We start from the raw sequence: 21,276 nt of genomic DNA, 5'->3' as shown, positions 1-21,276 counted from the left end.
CATATGATTATTATGGAAATCAAGGAAATTAAAGTTAAATAATTTTGAAATTTTATTAAAACTGCGAGAAAATATTGAGACACTCAAATTTTTTTTACACCCAAACCCAATGAAGACATTTTCGGTTATATACAATAGTATTTAGTGTTGAATTTCAAATGATATTAAATGTGAAAATATTAATTTTAAAGCAGTAATTTGAAAAACTAATTCTGTCAAAAAAGTACCGGGAATTGTTCAATGAAACGCAATATATTTGTTTACTCATCAAAATTTATTTTGTCGCCTTCAAAATAAGCTCCATTCGAAGCAATACCAACGATTAGTCCAGTCATCAAAGCACCTTTTAAAAGCGTTTGAATAAATCTTCTTTAGCTTCATCAGCTCCTTCAGCGAATTCTCCTTAATGGCCTCTATCGACGCAACAATCAAAGCGGCGTCCGCGGAGTGGCACTTTAAGTTTTGGGAAAGGAAATCGTCACAGGGGGCTAAATCTGGTGAATACGATGGTTGATCGCTCATATTGTCGAGTTTTTGAGTTATCATGGGGCAAGATCTACGAGTTTTCTTTCCACAAATTAGGCCTTTTCCCACGCACATTCTCTCTCAAACGTTGCATAACATCCAAATAATACTCTTTATTTAACGAACCATTTGGAATGAATTTCGACGGCACAACACCTTGATAATCAAAGAAAACGAGTAGCATGACTTTCACTTTTGACTGACTTTGACGGGGTTTTTTCGGTTTCGGCTCATGTGAATAGCGCCATTCAGCCGCCTGTTGACTGGTTTGCATGTCAAACTCATAATGTCTCATCACCTGTTATGATGCGTGGATAAACGTTGGGTCTGAATTCACTTGCTCAATCATGTCTTCAGCCACCTTCTTCCGATGGATTCTTTGAAAGAAATTCAACTCTTTTGGAACGAGTCGCACAGCCACGCGCCTGATGCCCAATTGATGGTGTAAAATGTTTGCGAACTGATTCGCGAGACACGCTAAGGTGACGAGCTACCTCCCTCAAACTTAAATGATGGTTTTCCAGCACCATTTCTTTGACTTTGTCGACATTTTCGTCCGTTGAAGACATTGATGGGCGACCAGATCGGGACATTTCTTCCACGACTTCTCGGCCCTCTGCAAAAGCCTTATACCATTCGTAGACCCGTGTTTTTGATAAATCATACTCGCCATAGGCTTTCTGCAACATTTGCAACGATTCGGCACAAGAAATCCCGTTCAAAATACAAAATTTAAGACAAATTCTGGCCATCATTGGAATCCATCACAGGACCCGATTTGTCTGTCTCACTTTAAGGAGGCGGATAGCACTGAGCTTCTTCTCTGTGAGTGTCCTGTCTTTGTTAGAGGAAGGCCGATGTCATGAGAATGACAAACTGTAGGATATTTTCAAATTTACCAAAGAATCTGGAAAATTCTGACTAGCTATCTTTGTCTCTATTCTTTTCTATCTCTTTCTCTCTGCTATTTCTTTCCTTTCCTCCTTGACTATCTACCCTTTTACTCTACAGAGATTTGAATACAGTGGATTTTTTAGCCTGAGTATCTTAGGAGTTATCAATCTCTCGATGCTTCTTGGCAAAAAACGTGTGAAAATGTCCCACTCGTCACAAACGAATGACCCAGTACTAAATTTTATTGCTTCTACAATTTTTAATTTGGTTCAGTGTACAAATCATAATGTCGTAGTTTCGCCCCACTGTACCTTAAAATTATCTTTTCTTTCATAAGAGGCTTTAATTAGCTATAAGCTTTTCCATTTAGTGCTGCTATTTCGCAATAATAAAAACGGTAGATAAATATTTGACGCTGAGAAAAGTACGCTCGCCAGTTACTCTCGCAAAAATTTTCAAGTATCGGCGATTGTGAAAATTAAATCAAGCCTTTTTTTAAGAAAGTTGAACGAATAATAAATTTTTACTTATGCGCCCTGCAATGCCAATAACTTTGCTTTTGTCATTTTAATTAAAATTTATCGCTTTGTTTAAAATTTTCGCTTTGTTTATGTGTTTTACTAATTTAATTTATGATAATTGTGACTATTCCCTTTTTTTTTTGCTGCATGAGACCTATCGATATCGATAACTATGGCTTCACAGCTGAGAGGGGCAAACTTACATTTTTGTTCAGCAAGGTTTGGCAAGTCGTCATGAATCGTTTAACGCCAGAGCAACGCTTCCAAATTGTGGAAAAAACTAATTTGTTCGCGAAGTTCAGAGAGAACTGACGGCATCATCGGCCCTTATTTCTTTCGAAATGAGGAAGGAGCTGCCGTTACGGTGAATGACAACGCTATCGAGCCATGCTGACGAAATTTGTTCCAACAAGGCGATGTAACTTGCGATGTAGCGCGCTTAACAATTGATTTATTGCAATATTCAAGCCTCTATTGGCGCCATACGACCAGATTTATTCATTCCAAGAATATTTCTGTTTTATCATTTTCCAAATTCAAGTTCCCAAGCTCTTAAAAAAATACCTTTTACTTAAAAAATTCTCTTGTACGTCCTTTGATTGGAATAAAACACTCAAATAACAGCTGTGTTTCGATGGTCAGTAATCGGGATCCGGATACAAATTTTGTACGTGATACTGGGCTGTATAATCCAAGGAAATACGATTATACAGGCAAGAAATGTCATTCAATTCAAAAGGTGAATTAAGCCCCCACTTTGTTTCCAGCAACAACTTCAAATGCAGAAATATATTAGGTGCGCAACCAAGTTCTCGCTGTTTTTTTATGAAAATACAACTTTACGTATTCTGAATAAATTGTTACAAGTGAATCATTGAAAGTGTTGCCCATCGCTGGCTACTACTTTTCCCCATATTTCTAGTAGATCTCGCATACCGTCGCGGTAAAAATGTTCATCTTTTGAGGCTATCCACGGATCAAGACATCAAAAAATCTTCATATGAATGGAACTGCTGATCAGCTAGACCATGTGCCATCGATCGGAACAGGTGTTGATCGGATGGCGTAATATCTGGAGAATATGGCGGGTGGGGCGGATTTCCCATTTCAGTGTTTCCAGGTATGTTTTAACGGGTTTGTCAACGTAAGGCCGAGCGTTGTCATGCTGTAGAATCACTTTTTCGTGCCTCTCCGCGTATGCGGGCACTTCTCGCGCAGTGCTCGGCTCAATCGCATCAATTGAAGTCGATACCGATCCCCAGTGATGGTTTCGTTTGGTTTTAACAGTTCCTAATAAATAACACCAGCTTGGTCCCACCAAATACATAGCATAACCTTCGCAGCGTGAATATTCGACCGAGGCGACGACGTAGAAGCATGACCGGGCAGTCCCCATGACCTTATTTTCTTTGGATTGCTGTAATGAATCCATTTTTCATCACCCGTCACGATGCGACGAGCAGTTGTTCACAGGCGAAAAAACGACGTTTAACATTCGTTGGTTTTAACTCATAAGGAACCCAAGTCCCCTGTTTCTGAATCATTCCCATGCAATCGATTGAAAATGGATTGGCGGGTAACTCCTAACACGGATCCTCATTGAGCAATGCCTCAAATTCAGCATCTTCAAAGTTTTTTGGCCTTCCTTCACGCGGACGGTCGTTAACATTAAAATCAAAAATTTCGGCACGTTGTTTCGCTTAAAGCAGCATCTCCATAAACTGTTTGTAGCTCTCGATGCGCTTCAGCCGCCGTTTTTTCGAATGAAAGAGGGAAATCAACACTTCCCGTAAATGACGATTATTCGGCACAAACTCAGACATTTTCACAAAACCAAAAGTAGATGACTTTTTATTTGGTTGTATTTCAACAGTATTGGTTCTGATATGGATGCCTCGAGAAACTTTAACTAAAGTATTCTAATAAATATTTCGAATCTCGGTGAAAGCAAAATTAATAAAAACATTTTTCTAATAGCGGTCGCCCCTCGGCAGGCAATGGAAAACCTCCGAATGTATTTCTGCCATGAAAAAGCTCCTCATAAAAAATATCTGCCGTTCGGAGTCGGCTTGAAACTGTAGGTCCCTCCATTTGTGGAACAACACCAAGACGCACACCACAAATAGGAGGAGGAGCTCGGCCAAACACCTAACAGAAGTGTACGCGCCAATTATTTATTTATTATTTCGTACACTGTAAAGTAGTGCCTTGTTTTGCATTTTACATCCAGCAGTTTTACCACACGAAATACTTACCCGCCTTGAAACTTTCCAAAATTATGTAATTCCTTACTTAATTTTCCACTCAGGTTAAGTTAGGTTGAGTGGTTGTCATCTGACACACTTAGACCTGAATAGGCCCATTGTGATACCACTGGAGCTTACACCCAGTCTATTTGTGCCGGCGTGGTTCCATTCTGGCCAAGTTTGGCTACTTATTTGGCAAGAAAATCATTGCCTCCAACTGGCATTAGCAGCATTGATAGAGTTAGAGTCTATCTATTAATAATTTGCACGAATCTAAGAAAATCTCTGTTAGTCCATTATCTGGTTGAATATTTAGTGTTGTAACTTTCCTTGGAAGCTCATTTGCTTTGCAAACACCTTCTATATTTCTATGGCCGGGCACCCACATCAGGTATATTTCAAAATATTGCGGTACTTTGCATAAAAATTTGTGGCACTACCACTTTTGACGTGTTTTTTACTGACTTTAACGATATCAGAGCTGCCTGACTATCCGAGTAGACATATAAAGGGTAAACAGGTAGGAGGTACTTTTTCCAATAGGGCTTTTTTTGATAGATTACGCGTGACTACTGTCAAACTAAATACATAATTTCTTTCAGTATTCATTGACATTTTATCATGGAAAGACTTACGCCTCAACAACGACTACAAATCCTTCAATTGTATTACGAAAATGGACGCTGTGTGAAAAATGTTCATCGCGCGCTCAGGCCAACTTATGTTGTTCAGCGATGAGGCTCATTTTTGGCTTAATGGCTAAGTACCATAAATAAGCAAAATTGCTGTTTGGGGGCTGAAGAGCAACCCGAAGCCATTCAAGAACTGCCATTACATCCATTGAAAACAACCGTTTGGTTCGGCCTATGGGCTAGAGCAATCATCCGCCCACATTTCTTCCAAGAGGAGGCAGGCGTGAATGCAACAGTAAATGGCGAACGCCCTCGCCCCATTTTGATGTCGGAAATTGAAGCCCGTGATCTCAACAACATTTGATTCCAACAAGACGGCGGACGGCGCTCCTTGCCATACAGCCCGTAACACAATGGACTTACTGCGTCGTCGTTTCGGTGAACAATTTATCTCTCGTCTCGGACCAGTGAATTCGCCACCAAGATCGTGTGATATCACACCTTTGGACTTTTATTTGTAGGGGTATGTTAAGTCGAAATGCTTTGTGGATAAACCAGCTTCGATTGAGCCATTGAAAGCCAACATTACTAAAGACATTCACGAGATAACGACCGAAGGCCTCCAGCGAGTCACTTGAAATTTGTATTTACGGATGGCCGAAATACGCCACAGTAGAAGCCAACATTTGAAAGGAATTATATTTAAAAAATAAATATAGGGTTTTTCAGTAAGAGCGCTTCAACTTTTGAACTTTTTTGAATAAAACACAAACGGTTTGACTTTTTTAACTAATTTTTTTTTATTATCGAGTTTGAACATATACATTTAAGTATGAAATTCGATTTCTTTTGCATGACCACCGCGTGCACGTTTTACGAAGTCCAATCGTTGAACCCAATTTTCGACCACTCTTTTGCATAAATCGGCCGAAATTCCAGCGATTTCGCGTTCAATATTGGCTCTGAGCTCACAAATCGTCGCCGGCTTGTTACTGTAGACCAATGACTTCACATAACCCCAAAACGGGACGGCTTGTTAAATGGACCGTAAAATGGCCGTAATGCTCTTAAAGTAGCAGCAACAGAACGATTATTTTCATAAAAAATTTGCACGATTTGCAATCGTTGCTCAAGTGTGTAGCGTTCCATGATGAAATGCATACTAATGAAGTTTACAAATGACAAGCGAAAAATAAAAAATATTGCGTCGTTTGCCCTCCCTATCGGAAAAAAGTTGAAACGCACCTATTGAAAAACCCTATACTACGAATTGTACACAAAAATAATAAACATTGCCCAAGCAAATGAATTTCGTTGTTTCATTTTAATTTAAAATCCGATACCCCTTTACTTGCCTCGGGGGTAGGGATTTCTTCTTTAAGAGCAAAAAGCCCTCTCTTATGGCGATAACTGAAAGGCACATCAGGGATTAGGCAAGCGGAAGAATGCGCTGATGCTTAGTTTTTTAGAGTAAAGGCCTTCACTTACCTGCTCATTAAGCTCAGATCCGTTAGTAAACATGACTCTATTTTTGTCATCTAACGTACCACTGTCCCAGTCCTCTTTAGAAGCGAATATTGTGCTAAGACTTTATTAAAATGTCACAGAAATCTGTAGTAGCTAGAATAGTGGAAGATTTTTCTAATACGGTCGAATGACCTTTATTGAATGTTTTTAGGAGTGCGAGTTCCTTGAGCCTCAATGCTGACTTGGCAGCTAGTTGCTTGCCATATAAGTCAATTGACAAATTGCGTTTAGTGCTGCTATGGGAGTGGTTCTAAGAGCTCCACTTAAACACATTGCGGTCCTTTGAATACGAGCAAGTCCGTTCACAATATTTTTTTATCAAGTTCCGGTAACCAATCTAATATTCCGTACAGCACAATCGGTCATACCACTGCTGAGTAGAACCAATGTACTATTTTCGGAGATAAACCCAAAGATAACCGTGTGGTTTTCTTGCATGAGTAAAATGCTGTTGAGGTTTTCCTCACTCTGTCTTCTGCGGTTAAATTCCAATTTATTATTATTATTGATTGGCTGTTTGTGCAGCCATGCAGCCTACTCGAATATGCTATTAATAAATCTTAAAACTGCTGTAGGCTTAATTTCTACCATGAGGTTTGGATCTATGGCTCCATTTCCCAGGTAATTTAGTCTGCGTCGTGCCACTGCTGGGCGGTCGCATAGAACGTATTCTGCTGTTTCTTGTGCCTCTTTGCAGAGTCTAAAGAATCGTTTTCTACAGCACCTATCCTTTTCATGTGATAATTAAGTTTACAGTGTCCTGTTAGTAGTTCAGTGTAAAGTTTTATGTACTTTCTGCTTAGGTTAAGGATTGCTTCTGTCTTCATCCGTTCTGGATCTATGAGTCTTTTCGATTGCAGCTTGCCCGATTGGGCTCACCATTAATCGATTAGACCTCGTTATTCGTGGTCACGTAGAAAGGCATTTTTGAAGCTGTTATTTACGCCGCAGAAAGGTTCAGGACCTATGAAGGGAGTGTTTGCTAAAGTGTCGGCAATTTCATTGCTTTCGTGCCCCTCATGTCCCGGAACCCACAGCAAGGTAACAAAGTTTCTTGATGCTAGGGTGTTGAGGTTTTTAAAATATTCCCAAACCAACCTTAATTGGAATGAGAAGCTATGCAGCGATTTTAGAGCTGCTTGACTGTCAGCGAGAATGTTAATATTGACACCGCGCGAAATAAGCCAATGCGAAAGTCGTGGCTTAAAAAAAATCAACCGGCGTCGAAACGCGTCTTTATTGATTAAATGGTAAATTTCAATTACAAATTTTTATATGCTTACAGCTAGTATTTATAATATTTCCTATTGCTAATAGTTGATTCACTTACAATACAATATTTGGTGAATCAACGAAATATGAATATTGCTTATTCTAAGTTTCCTAAATTATTTGCATAAGTGTCGTTGCACTCATTTCATTACAAGCTAATTGTGTCGCTTGCGAAATGCGTTAGTGCAATGGCACTTATTTGGTTGGGTATCGAGTTACGATGACCAGTCCACTTCAATTGTATTTTCTTTTGGAGTAGAATGGTTGAGTGACGTAACTCCCCTTTCCTTTGATTGAAAACACTCCTGGGTTTTTGCATTTACGTTAAGTTCGATGGCTTTGTGCTTATTTGTGAAATGAATAAAAATTACAGATAAAGCTAATGTGCTTATTGCGATGAATGAAATTGTTAGCCAAATATTAATTTGATATGATTTTTTGTGGAAGGTTAGTTCTTCGATTTTTTGAGCGTTTTCAATTTGGTTAATAATTAATTCGTCAAATGTAGGTTCGAGTTGTGTGTTATTTATATTTGATTCAAGGTGACGTATTACATATTTTTGTGTAAATGATTTATTTAAATTTTTATAAGTTTCGTTTTTTACATAAAGTTCACAATCATTGAATAAAATAAGTTGAGTTCCTATGGAATTTAAAGTTCTTTCGTTACATGTACTTTTTATTTCAATTCCTTTAGAATTTTTTACAATTATTAAGCCTTTTTCGATTTCCATAATTTCTTCTTTATAATTTTTGATTTTCTTACAATTTTTCTTTATTACACATGATTTTGAGGCTTTTAGGTTTTTTTGGTATAAATTTCTTGAAAAAGTGAATGTTGTTTTATTTATTTCCAAAAGATGTTCGCTTTTGAATTGTAATTCTTCCGAGTTCTTGTTTGCACATGGAGTGATGAATATATGTTTTGCTATAGTTGTATTTGTTGGGATTTTTAATGAAAATATAATATTATCTGCGGCGGTTGCTGCTCCTAATTCTATGTTTTCTAGTTTAAATATATCTATATTGTATGTATTTATTTCCTCAGGGGTAAGAATGTTGCTGGACATTAAGTTTAGTCTAGCTGATGCTAAGTTATTTTGGATGTGCTCTATACTATTGCTAAGTGATCTAATTCTCAAAAGAATGTCAAGATGTAGAAGCTCTTTATGTATGTCTTGATTTTGATGTTGTACTGAGTTTAATTTTAAAGAGATTTGTCTTCTATCTGATTCTATAGCTTTTTGAATATTTTGGAATGTTTTGTTAAAGTTATCATTTATCTTTATATTCTTATTTAAGGTGTCTATGGCAAAATGGTTATTCGTGTCAATAACTTTAAAATGTTCTTCTATATTTTGTCTATCGTCGTCGTCCATACTTCCATATAGCCATTTCATTGTTGTACCTAATATGTTAATTAGTCCTCTTTTCTGTCTGTGAGGTAGTAATGTGTAAAGTTTGCTTCGTAATATTGCAAATTCCTGTGTTAGAATTTGTCCCTTTTCGATCAGTTTCGAGTCTTTTGCTAAATTCTCAAGTGCGTCAATAATATTTTCTATTTCCTTTGGTTTGATTATGTGGAGGATGATGTCAAAATCTGTGATCACCTGTATGTTGTCGAGTTTTATTTCAGCAAACCCGTCTTCACTTTTGATGTCTTCAGTTATTATCGTTGCGGTCGATCCTATTATCAGTGTTATTAACATCATTGATGTCAAGAGTACCTGCAAATTTTCCTGGTCTTTTAATGTTACTTGCATGAGTGTTTTGAAGTGGTAGCTTTCGATATCTAGGTTCGTGTTTATGTCTAAGTGCTCTATAATTTTTTAGGTGTCCTGTACTTCTTTCATCGTTAAAAACCTCTCTTTTGTTATTAATCTTGTTAATAACTTTTTCTTTAGCTTCTTTTATTCGGTCATGGATTATCCCTTTGTCAATTTTACCAGATGCTATATCTGAAGGTCTTTCTTTCAGTGTGGAATGGATATTATTATTGTAGGTTTGAATACATTTGTACATTTTCTCTCTTGTTGATAGAGTTGGTGATTGGAGTTCCATAATTCTAAATTTTTCTCCTATCGTGTTATGAAGTCGTTCAATATCTGAGTTCCCTGTATGACTATTCGGTTTAGTAAAATGGACTTCAACTCCTTCTTCTCTTAAAAAGTCTTTTACATTCACGCAATTGAATTCATTATCAGTTATAAAGAGTTTAGGTTTTCCTCTCGTTGCAAAATACATCCGTAGGTTTTCAACAAGTGTAATGCTATTTCTGTCTTCTAAGAGGATAGCTACTGCGAATTTAGAAAATTTGTCGATAAAAGTCATAAAGTTGTGCTTCTTAATTGTGTACGTATCAAGGTGTACTATTTCGTTAGTATCCTTTGGTGTTTCGGTCAGATGAAATTTCGGTTTGATAGGTTTTCTATCATATTTTGTTTGACAACATATATCACAGTTATTTATAAATTTTTGAATTAATTGCTTTAAATTTTTGTGATATATGAGTTTTTTCAGTCCTTCGTAATTTTCATTTATGCCTGAATGGCCACTTTCGGTGAAGTGATAATTTTTTATATACCTAAATGTCTCGTCTTCATTCTGCATGTCTTTAGCATGGTAAGAGCATTTGAAAAATTTTATATTTCCATTAAATAATTCTATTAGTTTTTGCTGTACAGTATTGTAATCACTGTCAGAAAGCTCAGAAAAAATTCCAACTTTTCCTGATTTGAGAAATCGTCTGAATATATCAGAAATAAAACCGCTATTTATATCGTCTAGGCAAATATATATCTTTCTTTTATTTCCAATAATTTCAGTCTCTCTATATTTGTGCTCAACTAATATTATTTGTGTGTGGAAACGATTGACTACTGTATCTAGAATTGGAAAATGATCATTAAGGTCCTCTTCTTGAGAGTGTATGGTTGCAGAGGTACTCATATTGTCTAAGTTATCCTCGATTTGTGTGTCCTCATTCGTTAGGTAGATGTCACCTGTTTCGCTATTAATTCTACTTAGGAAATCGGCTAGGGTATTTTCTTTACCTTTAATGTAACCGATGTTGATGTCATATTCACCTAATTTCAGTATCCATCTTTGTAGTCTTGGATTTATGTCCTTTCCTCTGTATTTTGTTTGTAACCACTTTAGTGGTTGATGGTCTGTTAATAAGTCAAATTTCCTGCCGTAAACATAGGGCCTAAAATAATTGACTGCCCATACTATGGCGAGAAGTTCCTTTTCTGTGGTAGAGTATTTTTTTTCGTGCTCATTTAAAGTTCTACTTGCGTAGCATATGGGATGACCTGCTTGCGTTAATGCGGCACCTATAGCGTAATCACTTGCGTCTGTAGCAATTTCAAATTTTTTTCCGAAATCCGGGTACTTAAGTATCGGTGGGGATATAAGTAATCTCTTCAATTTATAAAAGGCGTCCATGTACTGTGTATCGTGGACATTGACTTTTGCATCCTTTTTTAGGTATTTAGTCATAGCTTGAGCTATTTTAGCGTAATTCTTTATGAATTTACGGTAGTATCCAGTTGCTCCCAGAAATGATTTAATCTGTTTTGCTGTTTGCGGCAGCTTGAGCTTTTGGATTGCCTCCACTTTGGTGGGGTTTGGTTTTGCACCTTCTGTAGTCAGGATGTGCCCTAAATATTCTGTGGTTGTAGCGAAAAAATTACTCTTATCAATTTGAACTCGTAGGTTATGTTTTCGTAGTCTATCGAAGATTTTCTTGATACTGTCCATGTGTTCTTGGGCTGTAGTGCTAAATATAAGAATGTCGTCTAAGTAGACAACGCAAATTTTATTGATATAGTCTCTCAAGACTGAATTCATAAGTCTTTGGAAGGTGGCAGGAGCATTTTTTAGTCCAAAGGGCATACGAACGAATTCGTAGTGTCCTAGTGGAGTAGAGAATGCGGTTTTCGCCCTGTCTTCCTCTTTTATAAGGATCTGGTGGAAACCTTTGGCCAGATCTAAAGTTGTGAAATATTGGGCTCTTCCCAATTTTTCTAAAATGTTTTCTATGTTGGGTATAGGAAATTTATCGCTTACCGTGATCTCGTTAAGGGCTCTATAGTCTATAACGATGCGCCATTTCTTTTTACCTGATTTGTCCACTTTTTTGGGGACGATCCACAATGGTGAGTTATAAGGAGAACAGCTTTCTTTAATGATGCCGTGCTCTAGCATTTCCTTCATTTGCTTATTTATTTCCTCTTCATGAATTTGAGGGTATCGATATATTTTAGAATATACTGGTCTGTCAATAGTTGTGACGATTTCGTGTCTTATTTCATGTGTGTGAGAGAGTTTTTGTCCTTCCTGAAAAAATAGGTCGCCATTTTCGTCTACTATTGTTTGTAATAGACTTTTTACCTCCTCGTTCATATCTTCACGTGAAAGCTTTTGTATAATTGTACTGTCCATTTGTGTAGTTTCCAGTGTGTGTATGTCCTCGTAACTGTGTGGGCATGTATCGATGAACTTCGTCCTTGTATTGTGGATTTCCATGTATCCATCTTTTAGGTTAATTATTGCCTCCATTGGCTTTAAAATGTTTTGTCCAAGTATTCCGTCGAATTTTTTGTTCTTCAAGTTTGTCAACTTCCAACTCATTAAATTTTTTTCGTTGAATTCAGTTGGGAGTGGTGTGATAATCTCTGTATCCACTCTTACATTTCCGTCCAATGTCTTAAAATTGAGAGGCTTCGTGAGTCTTTTTCGTTTATAGTTTTGGAGTTTGTCTTCTCCGAGAAGAGAAGTGTTAGAGCCTGTATCAATAAGGCACGTCATTTCGTTTTTTCCTATTGTCAATTTAACTACCGGTAGGTTGTAGTGTGGGCAGGAAACCGAAAATTTTCACTTTCTTCGTTAGTGGTTTCTATGTTATCCACTTCCATGGGTTCGGTCTGATTCGACTTGTACTGTCCTGAACCCCTACTTGTTGTGTTATTTGGAAATCGCCTACTTTGTTGGGAATTTCTATGAAATTGTCCGGAAGCAGGTTTATTCTGCTTAAATTGTCCTGATGTGTCGGAACTAGTAGTTGGTCCGTGACTCCTTGTATTTTGTCCGGATCCTTGTCGAGGATAGTTTTGTGTCGACTCGTACTATTTGACCTATTGTTCCTATAGTCATATTTCTTGAGCATGCCAGTTTCTTCGAGTATATAGTAAGATTCCCTAAGTGTCTTTTTATTCCTACTATAAACTATACTAGCTAAATTTGGGTCTATCCCATTAAGAAATGTCTTTAAAATTATTGATTCGTTAACCTCAGGTGCAAACTCTACTGGCTTGCTTTCGTCCTGTTCGTATTTTGTGTTCAGTTTGTCTAAAATATTTCTTAAATTAGAAAAATAATCACTTACATTATAATTTTTTGTTGTGATCGCCTGGTGGTACAGATTGTGATAGGTTTCTTTCACGCCGAAATTCCTGATCAGCTCCCTTTTTATTTCGTCCCAAGTAGGTGATTGTCCCAATGTCCTGATTGTGTTTAGTGCCTGTCCCTGGATCTTCGTCCTGATGTGACGCTGGAATATGAACTCTTGCAGCGGTAGATTTTGGCTAAATAGCGGAAGGATGATTTCAACTTCCCGTATAAACGCCGATAAGTCATAAGATCTGTCGCCTCTGAACTCTTTAATGCGGGACGCCTCCTTGATGAGTTCGGTTACTGCTATTGCTGGTTGTGGTTGGTCGTTCATTTTTATAAACTTTTCCTTTTTGTTTAAATATGAAGGACCAATTTAATCGTCTTTTTAGTTTCTTTTGATCACTGTGACTGTTCACTATTATTTTTCGGTCCTAATTCTTGACTTTAGTCAGGAATTTAATTTTTCTTTTTTTTTTTTTTTTTTTTTCGGTCCTTAAGGATGCCGATAGTTATTTTAATCACTAATTCTTGACTTCAGTCAGGAATTTAATTTTTCTTGTTTTTCGGTCCTTAAGGATGCCGATAGTTCTTTTAATCACTAATTCTTGACTTTAGTCAGGAATTTTTTTTTTTTTCTTTTTCGGTCCTTAAGGATGCCGATAGTTATTTTAATCACTAATTCTTGACTTTAGTCAGGAATTTTAATTTTTTCTTTTTCGGTCCTTAAGGATGCCGATAGTTATTTTAATCACTAATTCTTGACTTCAGTCAGGAATTTAATTTTTCTTGTTTTTCGGTCCTTAAGGATGCCGATAGTTCTTTTAATCACTAATTCTTGACTTTAGTCAGGAATTTTTTTTTTTTCTTTTTCGGTCCTTAAGGATGCCGATAGTTATTTTAATCACTAATTCTTGACTTTAGTCAGGAATTTTAATTTTTTCTTTTTCGGTCCTTAAGGATGCCGATAGTTCTTTTACTCACTAATTCTTCACTAGCTCTTTCAATCAATTCTTCGGAATTGATTTCACGGCGGTGTATATCTTAAGTTAGATTTCAATTTTTTTTTTTTTTTTTTTTTTTTATAATCCTTAAGGATTCGACTGGGTTAGTGATAAATTCTTCGGAATTTATTCACGGCGGTGTACAACTTAAGTTTGATTTCCGCGACGGTATTTTAAGTGTACCGTGTTGAATTGTTGTAACGGTCCTTCAGGACTCGTTCCGTTCTATAATCAATTCTTCGGAATTGATTCCCTTTCGACTGCGCCAAATAAGCCAATGCGAAAGTCGTGGCTTAAAAAAAATCAACCGGCGTCGAAACGCGTCTTTATTGATTAAATGGTAAATTTCAATTACAAATTTTTATATGCTTACAGCTAGTATTTATAATATTTCCTATTGCTAATAGTTGATTCACTTACAATACAATATTTGGTGAATCAACGAAATATGAATATTGCTTATTCTAAGTTTCCTAAATTATTTGCATAAGTGTCGTTGCACTCATTTCATTACAAGCTAATTGTGTCGCTTGCGAAATGCGTTAGTGCAATGGCACTTATTTGGTTGGGTATCGAGTTACGATGACCAGTCCACTTCAATTGTATTTTCTTTTGGAGTAGAATGGTTGAGTGACGTAACTCGCGTGCCTCTCCGTAGACATTCTCTAGCGCACAGCTTTAAGGCATGGACCTCCGCCGGGAAAATGGAAGTGTTTTTTCCCATTGCAACGCCTTTTTTGAAATGTGGTCCGACAATTCCAGCCACGGTACTATCGTCCTCCATTTTGGACCTACAACACCTGTGCGCCCTGTTTTAAGGATATTTCATTGTTTCTCTACGCTGAGCGGTCACTAATGACCCCTTTGAATTTCTTGAAGAATTCTAGTTTCCTTTCCATTTTGTCGTGAACTGTCAGGCACGGAGAGTTCCGGATTGAACTCCGAATCCTTACATGTCTTGTAAGATTGCCTTCTTTGAGATGGAGTAGATTAGGAAGCCTTAGAGCTGCACTGACTGCCGACCCTTCGGCTATAAGAGAGAGGGGAATAAGTCCATTCCTAAATCCGCTGTGGGTCATGTTCGCATTGCTCCCGTAACGCTCAGATAGGCGTCGTGCCACTGTATGTATTATTAAGTGTTATCTGAGTCTTAGTTTGGTCTACTTTTGGCCACCATATCAAATTCCAATTGAGCTTTCTATCTAATACCAAGCCTAGGTAGCGCGCACGTTCGCTGAATGACAAGATGTTTGCATTCAATGTCGGGGACCTTACATCTGGTAAATGATGTTTCCTGGTAAATAATACCAGCCATACTCACCTTAGTTAAACATAAGAATTTTCCTTTTTTTAAGTCATTTTCATATAAATATTGGATTTACCTTATCCTAACTAAAATCGACTTTTATTACAGTTTGCTCTCTATTTTACACCAACAAGCATTTTGTACAACACATACAGACACGCTTAGGTGGATTGCGTAAATACTACAAGAAATCGTTTAGAAATTCATATCACATTATTTTAGTTGCATATGTATAAGTAAATGCAAATCATTTACACGCATTTGTTACTATTGGATCTCATCTAGCAGTCCTCTGCGATCGAAGTAAGGTAAAAACGCTATGGTGCTTTCTTGGGTCCTCTTGTTTGTGTACAACAGATTGCGAAAATTCCGCGAGCGTTCCCCATCTCCCATAAAGGCGCTAAACTCGGCTTCATCGGTTTTGTCATTAATGAGTAAAGCCTGACATCCCAGTGACGAAACCACAGCTATGGGGTAATTTTATTTACATAAATGACTTATAGCTGACGCAAATATGCAATATTTAGTACGTACCATAGAATCGGCGTGACTCCATTTGCACACACAACTCGTGCAATGTGGGAATGTGCCCACCGTAGTTTAGTTGACGCAACGTATCTGCTAAAATACCATGATAATATTGAATGAATTCATCTTCACGATGCAATTTAAATTCCAATGGCAGCGATGTGTGGAAAAAGTAATGCAGATCGATAGCCGGTGAGGTCCACGCGCTGAATTGAAAGTCAATCAACAGAATGTCCTTGATTGTCTTGCCACTCTTCGACGGTTCGTCACCACTACCGCTATACCTTAACATCACGTTATTTGTCCACAAATCGCCATGTGTTAGTGTTAGAAAATGCCCAGTCTGCGGCTCAGTAGCGCGCGCTCCATATTCCATAGCATGCGGCTTCAGTTTCAGCAGTTTCTGCTTATAATACGAGCCCAAAGCTGTCGATTTTTCGGCAAAGTCACCACAAGCATCCAAAATACCCTCGAAATATGGCGCAAACCCATTTGTTTTACGATTGAAGATTCCGCGCTGCAATTTATTCAAAATGCCGGGCATTCGCTCATTAAGCACGGCGGCTGTGGCGTGCATTTTGGCCAATTTCTTCAACGTCAACATAGTTTGTGCCTCATTCATGCCAGTCAGGCGATCGGGTATGACGAATTCCAGCACCGCCAAGTCTTCGAAGATTATGGCTGAGTGCTCGTAGTCCACATGAATGGTGTTGGCGAAGAGTTTGTCCGTATCACCGATTTCCTTTAGCAACTCAGTGAGTTTTGGCAGAATTCGCTCGTACATCAGCATCTCCGTTCTATAAATATCGTATTTGCTTATAATGCCGGACGTAAAAGGATCACTCTCGTGCGAAGTTTTCACAATATATGAACCATGTTCGGTTTCTTTGTTGCTTAGCTTAAAGCCGACACCAATGCGCGTCATCACACTGGCATAGTTATCACCCTTTGCCGTTGCCGGTTTAATATCAAGATTTGTAATGGTGAGTCCTTCATCCTGTTTGTATATGCGTAAAATAGGCTCGAGATACTCTGTGGTCAGCCACAGTGGCGCAGGATGGAATGTTGTGTCTTTCATTATATAAGAATAACTGTAAGCTGAAGCGCTCGTATGCAATTGAAATTAGTTTGTTACGGTCGTGTTGGTCTTCACTCAGTGAGAGTTTACTTTATTCTGAAATCTTTCTCCCGCCAGACGCCGGCATATATACCCGATGTGGGGTGGGCTCTTAGCGCATTACGAATCGCCTGTAGTTGTTGACTTGGGGGGTGCTGCCAGTGCATGCACAGTTACAACAGACACGAATATTTGCGATGCTGATATGCAAGTGCAAAAACGCGAATGTTAACTATCATTTAGATATGTGCATATGCATGTATGTATGTGTGTGTGCACGTAGCACTATCGCTTTGTAATAAAATATATTTTAAGCGATAAATTTGTGTACTATTTACAAATATAATTCTTATTATCATGCCTACGTGTGTGTGTGTGTGCATTTGAGTGCATTAATATGGTCCACTTTTTCAAGTTCAGGCATTTGTTTACTCACCGTGGGAATCATAGCTATAACGGTAAATAACTCTTTATGACAAAATAAATGCATGAAACAAAATTTCATTATTTTTTTTATTTTATTTGGTGTATATATATTGAAGGTAGGTAGGTAGGTTAGAGGGGAAGAGTACCCCAGGTACACTACACGTAGCACTTACGTGCCGTTTTGATACTATAATGTGGACTACTAACTGCGAAAAAATTTAGGGAAGAGAAAACCGTCTACAGCCATCCAGTGCTGTTGATGTAGTGGAGGAGAGAAAAGAGATATAGACTGAAGAATTTCTTTAAGCCATCCCCAGACAGCACGCCTAACCGCCAGAGCGGGACATTTGCAGAGCAGAGAAAGTGCTCAACAGTCTCTTTCTCTGCAGGATCCACACAGCTTCTGCAATAGGGATTGTACGGAATTCCAAGCTTCTCCGCATGAGTACCGATCACCCAGTGACCAGTGAACACCGCAATGAGCTCGGAGATTAAATGGCGGGGCATTCCCATCACTTTAAGCGTTCTGTTTCTATCGTAAGGAAGCCATAGTGTTTTCGAAATAGCACTCGATGAGACAGACCTCCTCTATCTGTCTTACGCTTTTTTTAGAAAGATACACAATTTCTTTCTTTTTCCATTTCACAACGGTCAAGGGGGCATCAATGTCTGAGAAAGGGGCAACTGAAACCGGTTCTATCGACCCTTTCCTGGCAAGCTCATCGGCAATTTCATTTATCTCTATATTCCTGTGCCCAGGAACCCAGATAAGGGATATATTTCCTGCACTTTCGAGGCGGTTGAGTTCCTCCGTACAGGAGTTTACGAGGAGAGAGCTGCAATAAGGCGACGACAGGGTTTTGATCGCAGTTTGACTATCGGAAAAAAATATTTATGGCTCCTTCTCCCAACAGCGATCCCGAAGCAGTTTGCATGCTCGCAGGATCGCGAAGACCTCTGCTTGAAAAACGCTGCTTGTTTCCGGCAGTTTAAAGGAGACCGAAATATTGGCTGATTTAGAGAAAGCCCTAGCTCCCACTCCAGATTCCATCTTAGATCCGTCATTGAAAACAGAGGTACCTATATCCTTCTTTCCAATCTTGCATTTTCGGAAAGATAGCCCTAACACATCCTCAAAACCCAGTTTGCGGATGGAGAGATCAGTGCGAAGTACAGAGAAGGAAGGGGATATCTGCTTCAAGATGCTACTATGTCCTATAAGTTGCCTCCAAAGGCCAATCTCCTTCAATCTAACAGCGCTCTGAGCAGCAATGTATTTAACTTGCAGATCCACGGGAAGTAAGTGCAGAATGACGTTCAGGGCAGCAGTTGGACATGTTCTACAAGGCCCAGAGAGGCCCACACATGCAGTTCTCTGCGCTCTCTCTAGTTTAGTGGTGTTGTAGCCCTTCTGAAGAGCTACCCACCAATCTAGGCAACCATATGCAAAAATTGGCAGAACCACTAACTTGTGCATCCAAAGTACGACACGTGGCTTCAGACCCCCTTTTTTTTTGCCGAACATAGATTTACAGGAGAAGAAAGCTATATTGACCTTCTTAACTTGATAGGTATTGAAACTTGCGAGGCAAAATTTCTTGGTACATTAGTTTTTATATAGGATAGAGAAACAAAGAGCTTTTCCATAAGGTAATTTCAAAGGGTTACATATTATTACGCAAAAAGTTTGATGATTTTTTGAAAAATTGTATGTGAGTTTTTGGTTTTCTACAGCTGGTTTCTTACTGGCGGTCTTCACTTGCTTGAAACGCTGACTTACCTCATGAAGCAAGCGAGATGTCCGCAAGGTAGTATTCTGGGTCCACTTTGTTTTTCTTTCTGGTGCATTAATAAGTGTTTCCGTGTTACCCTGTTATTGATACCTCTGTCCCTGTTATTGACACCACGTCCCTGTCACGTGTAAGTGAATTTAAAAACTTGGGTGTTATATTTGACTCGAAGCTTACTTTTGCTAGTCATATAAATATCTTCTTCTTCTTTCATTACAATGCCCGGTGCGTCAAAGCTTCCTTCACCATACTCCACCAAAGCAGTCGGTCTTGAGCTTTTGCTTCGTAGTTACGTATTCCCAAATCCTTGAGATAGTTTTCCACTGCGACTTTCTATCAGTTTCTCGGTCTGCCCTTTGGCCTCTACGCCCATTAGCTTTCCTGGCATGACCTTCTTCACGGCACAGTCAGTGAGGCACACGGCACTGCTAACAATCAACGCGCAGCCAGCAACTTTAAGAGTACATACCTCATATCTATACGTTAAGATTGGTCGGATAAGGGTCTTGTCCATAGTTAGTTTTTTAGTTTTAAACAATAGACTACTACATGCGAACATAATTATCAAATACTTCAAAAGTTAGCTTAGATTAGCCTGGTTGGCATTCAGCCACTCATCGACCTTTTGGTCCCTAGCGATACCAGATTGAGATCGACCTCTATGAATACTGAAAGTAGACATCATGTAGGATATCAGCGCTTTTGGCGAATCTAAGCAGAGCTGGGTGATCCGCTTTTGAGACTTCTTCCAGACCGTCAAACAGTGGGGTTCCCAGGCATTTTAAACCCGTTTTTAATAATGCCGGACAAACGCACAGAAGATGTTGTAAAGTTACACATAACTTTTGCTGTTTTGGATGTGGACAGATTAGTCAAAAGTGTAAGCTTTCACATAAAAATTGTATGCCTGTGTAGGCCGCCACGGCATCAGCAAATATTTCGATTTGCTCTCGTTTACAAGCGGAGCAATGTCGTTCGTAGTTTCGCGATTGCGTTGCGATAACGAGGCTTTTTACTTTAGCTGGAATTCCAAAACTTAGCAGTACCTGGTGAATCCTATCTCATATACATTTTATTATTACCAAATCGTACGCCATGCTTGCTTTTGTTAGGCGTCATAGCTCCGATTTCTCCGACCCTTATACGCTGAAGTCTTTGTGTACGGTGCTTGTCCGTTCCAGACTTGTATTGCATCATCATTTGGTCTCCGTATTATATGTTATGCTATTAGAATCGAACGAATCCAGAAAGTATTCTTGCTTGCGTACGCTCCTCATGTCTTATCCTTACGTATGAAGCTCGGTGTTTAATAATTAGCTTAAAATCATTACAGAACAGGGGAATAATCCAATATGTTTCTTTCGTTTTTGATTTAATCCGTGGAGCTGTTGACTGTCCGGTGCTTCTTGAGAAGATTTTCTTTAATATTCCGGTCAGAGCTCTGCGTAATTCGGAGTTCTTCTATGTTGGTCTCTCAAAATCTCGTCATGCTAAAAATGCTCCTATTACTAGAGCCTGAATCGAGTTTAATGAAATCTCCAAATTTGTTCCGATAAATTTTTCATTTTCAAAAGATCGCCTTTTTAAAAGTTTTGAATATTTATTACAAATATTTTAATTGTACTTCTGTGTTTTTTTTTAATTATTAGCATTAAAATAAGGTCCACTTGGTCTATAAGAAATAATAGATTGTGGCATAATAAATAAATAAAATACCGCTGGAAGTAAGAAGTATGATTTTCCCCGCTTCAGTCGTGGTTTGGCAGCCATTTTCTACTTTCGACGTGTCTTTCATTGAGGTAACTTCGTCCATTTTGGCGGTGAAGACAAATTGATAGACAGCCATTTTTTAAAGTGAACGTAGTACCTGTATATCTACCTAACAACAAAGGAAAATTATTTGACCACCTCTTTCTGTTTTTCATTCACTTTTTCAAAATTTGAAGAGCGCGCAAGGATCTGAAACTGTCTTACTTGACGACAGTTTTTTTTGTTTTTCCTTGTTCACTCCTCTTAGGAGCATAGGGCCTCGACAAGATTTATCTTGGTGATTAACCTGCCGCTGACGACAGGATAGAAATTAAAGATTGTGCT

The 21,276-nt window shown here is 38.4% G+C and overlaps 1 protein-coding gene across 1 annotated transcript; it reads right to left on the bottom strand.

The window, feature by feature from the left end:
* Window positions 1-15,392: 15,392 nt before the first annotated feature.
* Window positions 15,393-17,036, bottom strand: LOC129253451 (uncharacterized). The gene is made up of 2 exons (XM_054891825.1): window positions 15,856-17,036; window positions 15,393-15,788 (listed from the first exon to the last, which is right to left on the bottom strand). Exons 1-2 carry the CDS (start codon window positions 16,925-16,927, stop codon window positions 15,589-15,591), a joined length of 1,272 nt encoding a protein of 423 aa, XP_054747800.1. The 5' UTR covers window positions 16,928-17,036; the 3' UTR covers window positions 15,393-15,588.
* Between the last annotated feature and the right edge of the window lie 4,240 nt (window positions 17,037-21,276).

Source organism: Anastrepha obliqua, chromosome 1, assembly GCF_027943255.1.
Source record: "Anastrepha obliqua isolate idAnaObli1 chromosome 1, idAnaObli1_1.0, whole genome shotgun sequence".
Lineage (NCBI taxonomy): Eukaryota > Metazoa > Arthropoda > Insecta > Diptera > Tephritidae > Anastrepha > Anastrepha obliqua.
This window is presented reverse-complemented; position numbering and strand designations above follow the sequence as displayed.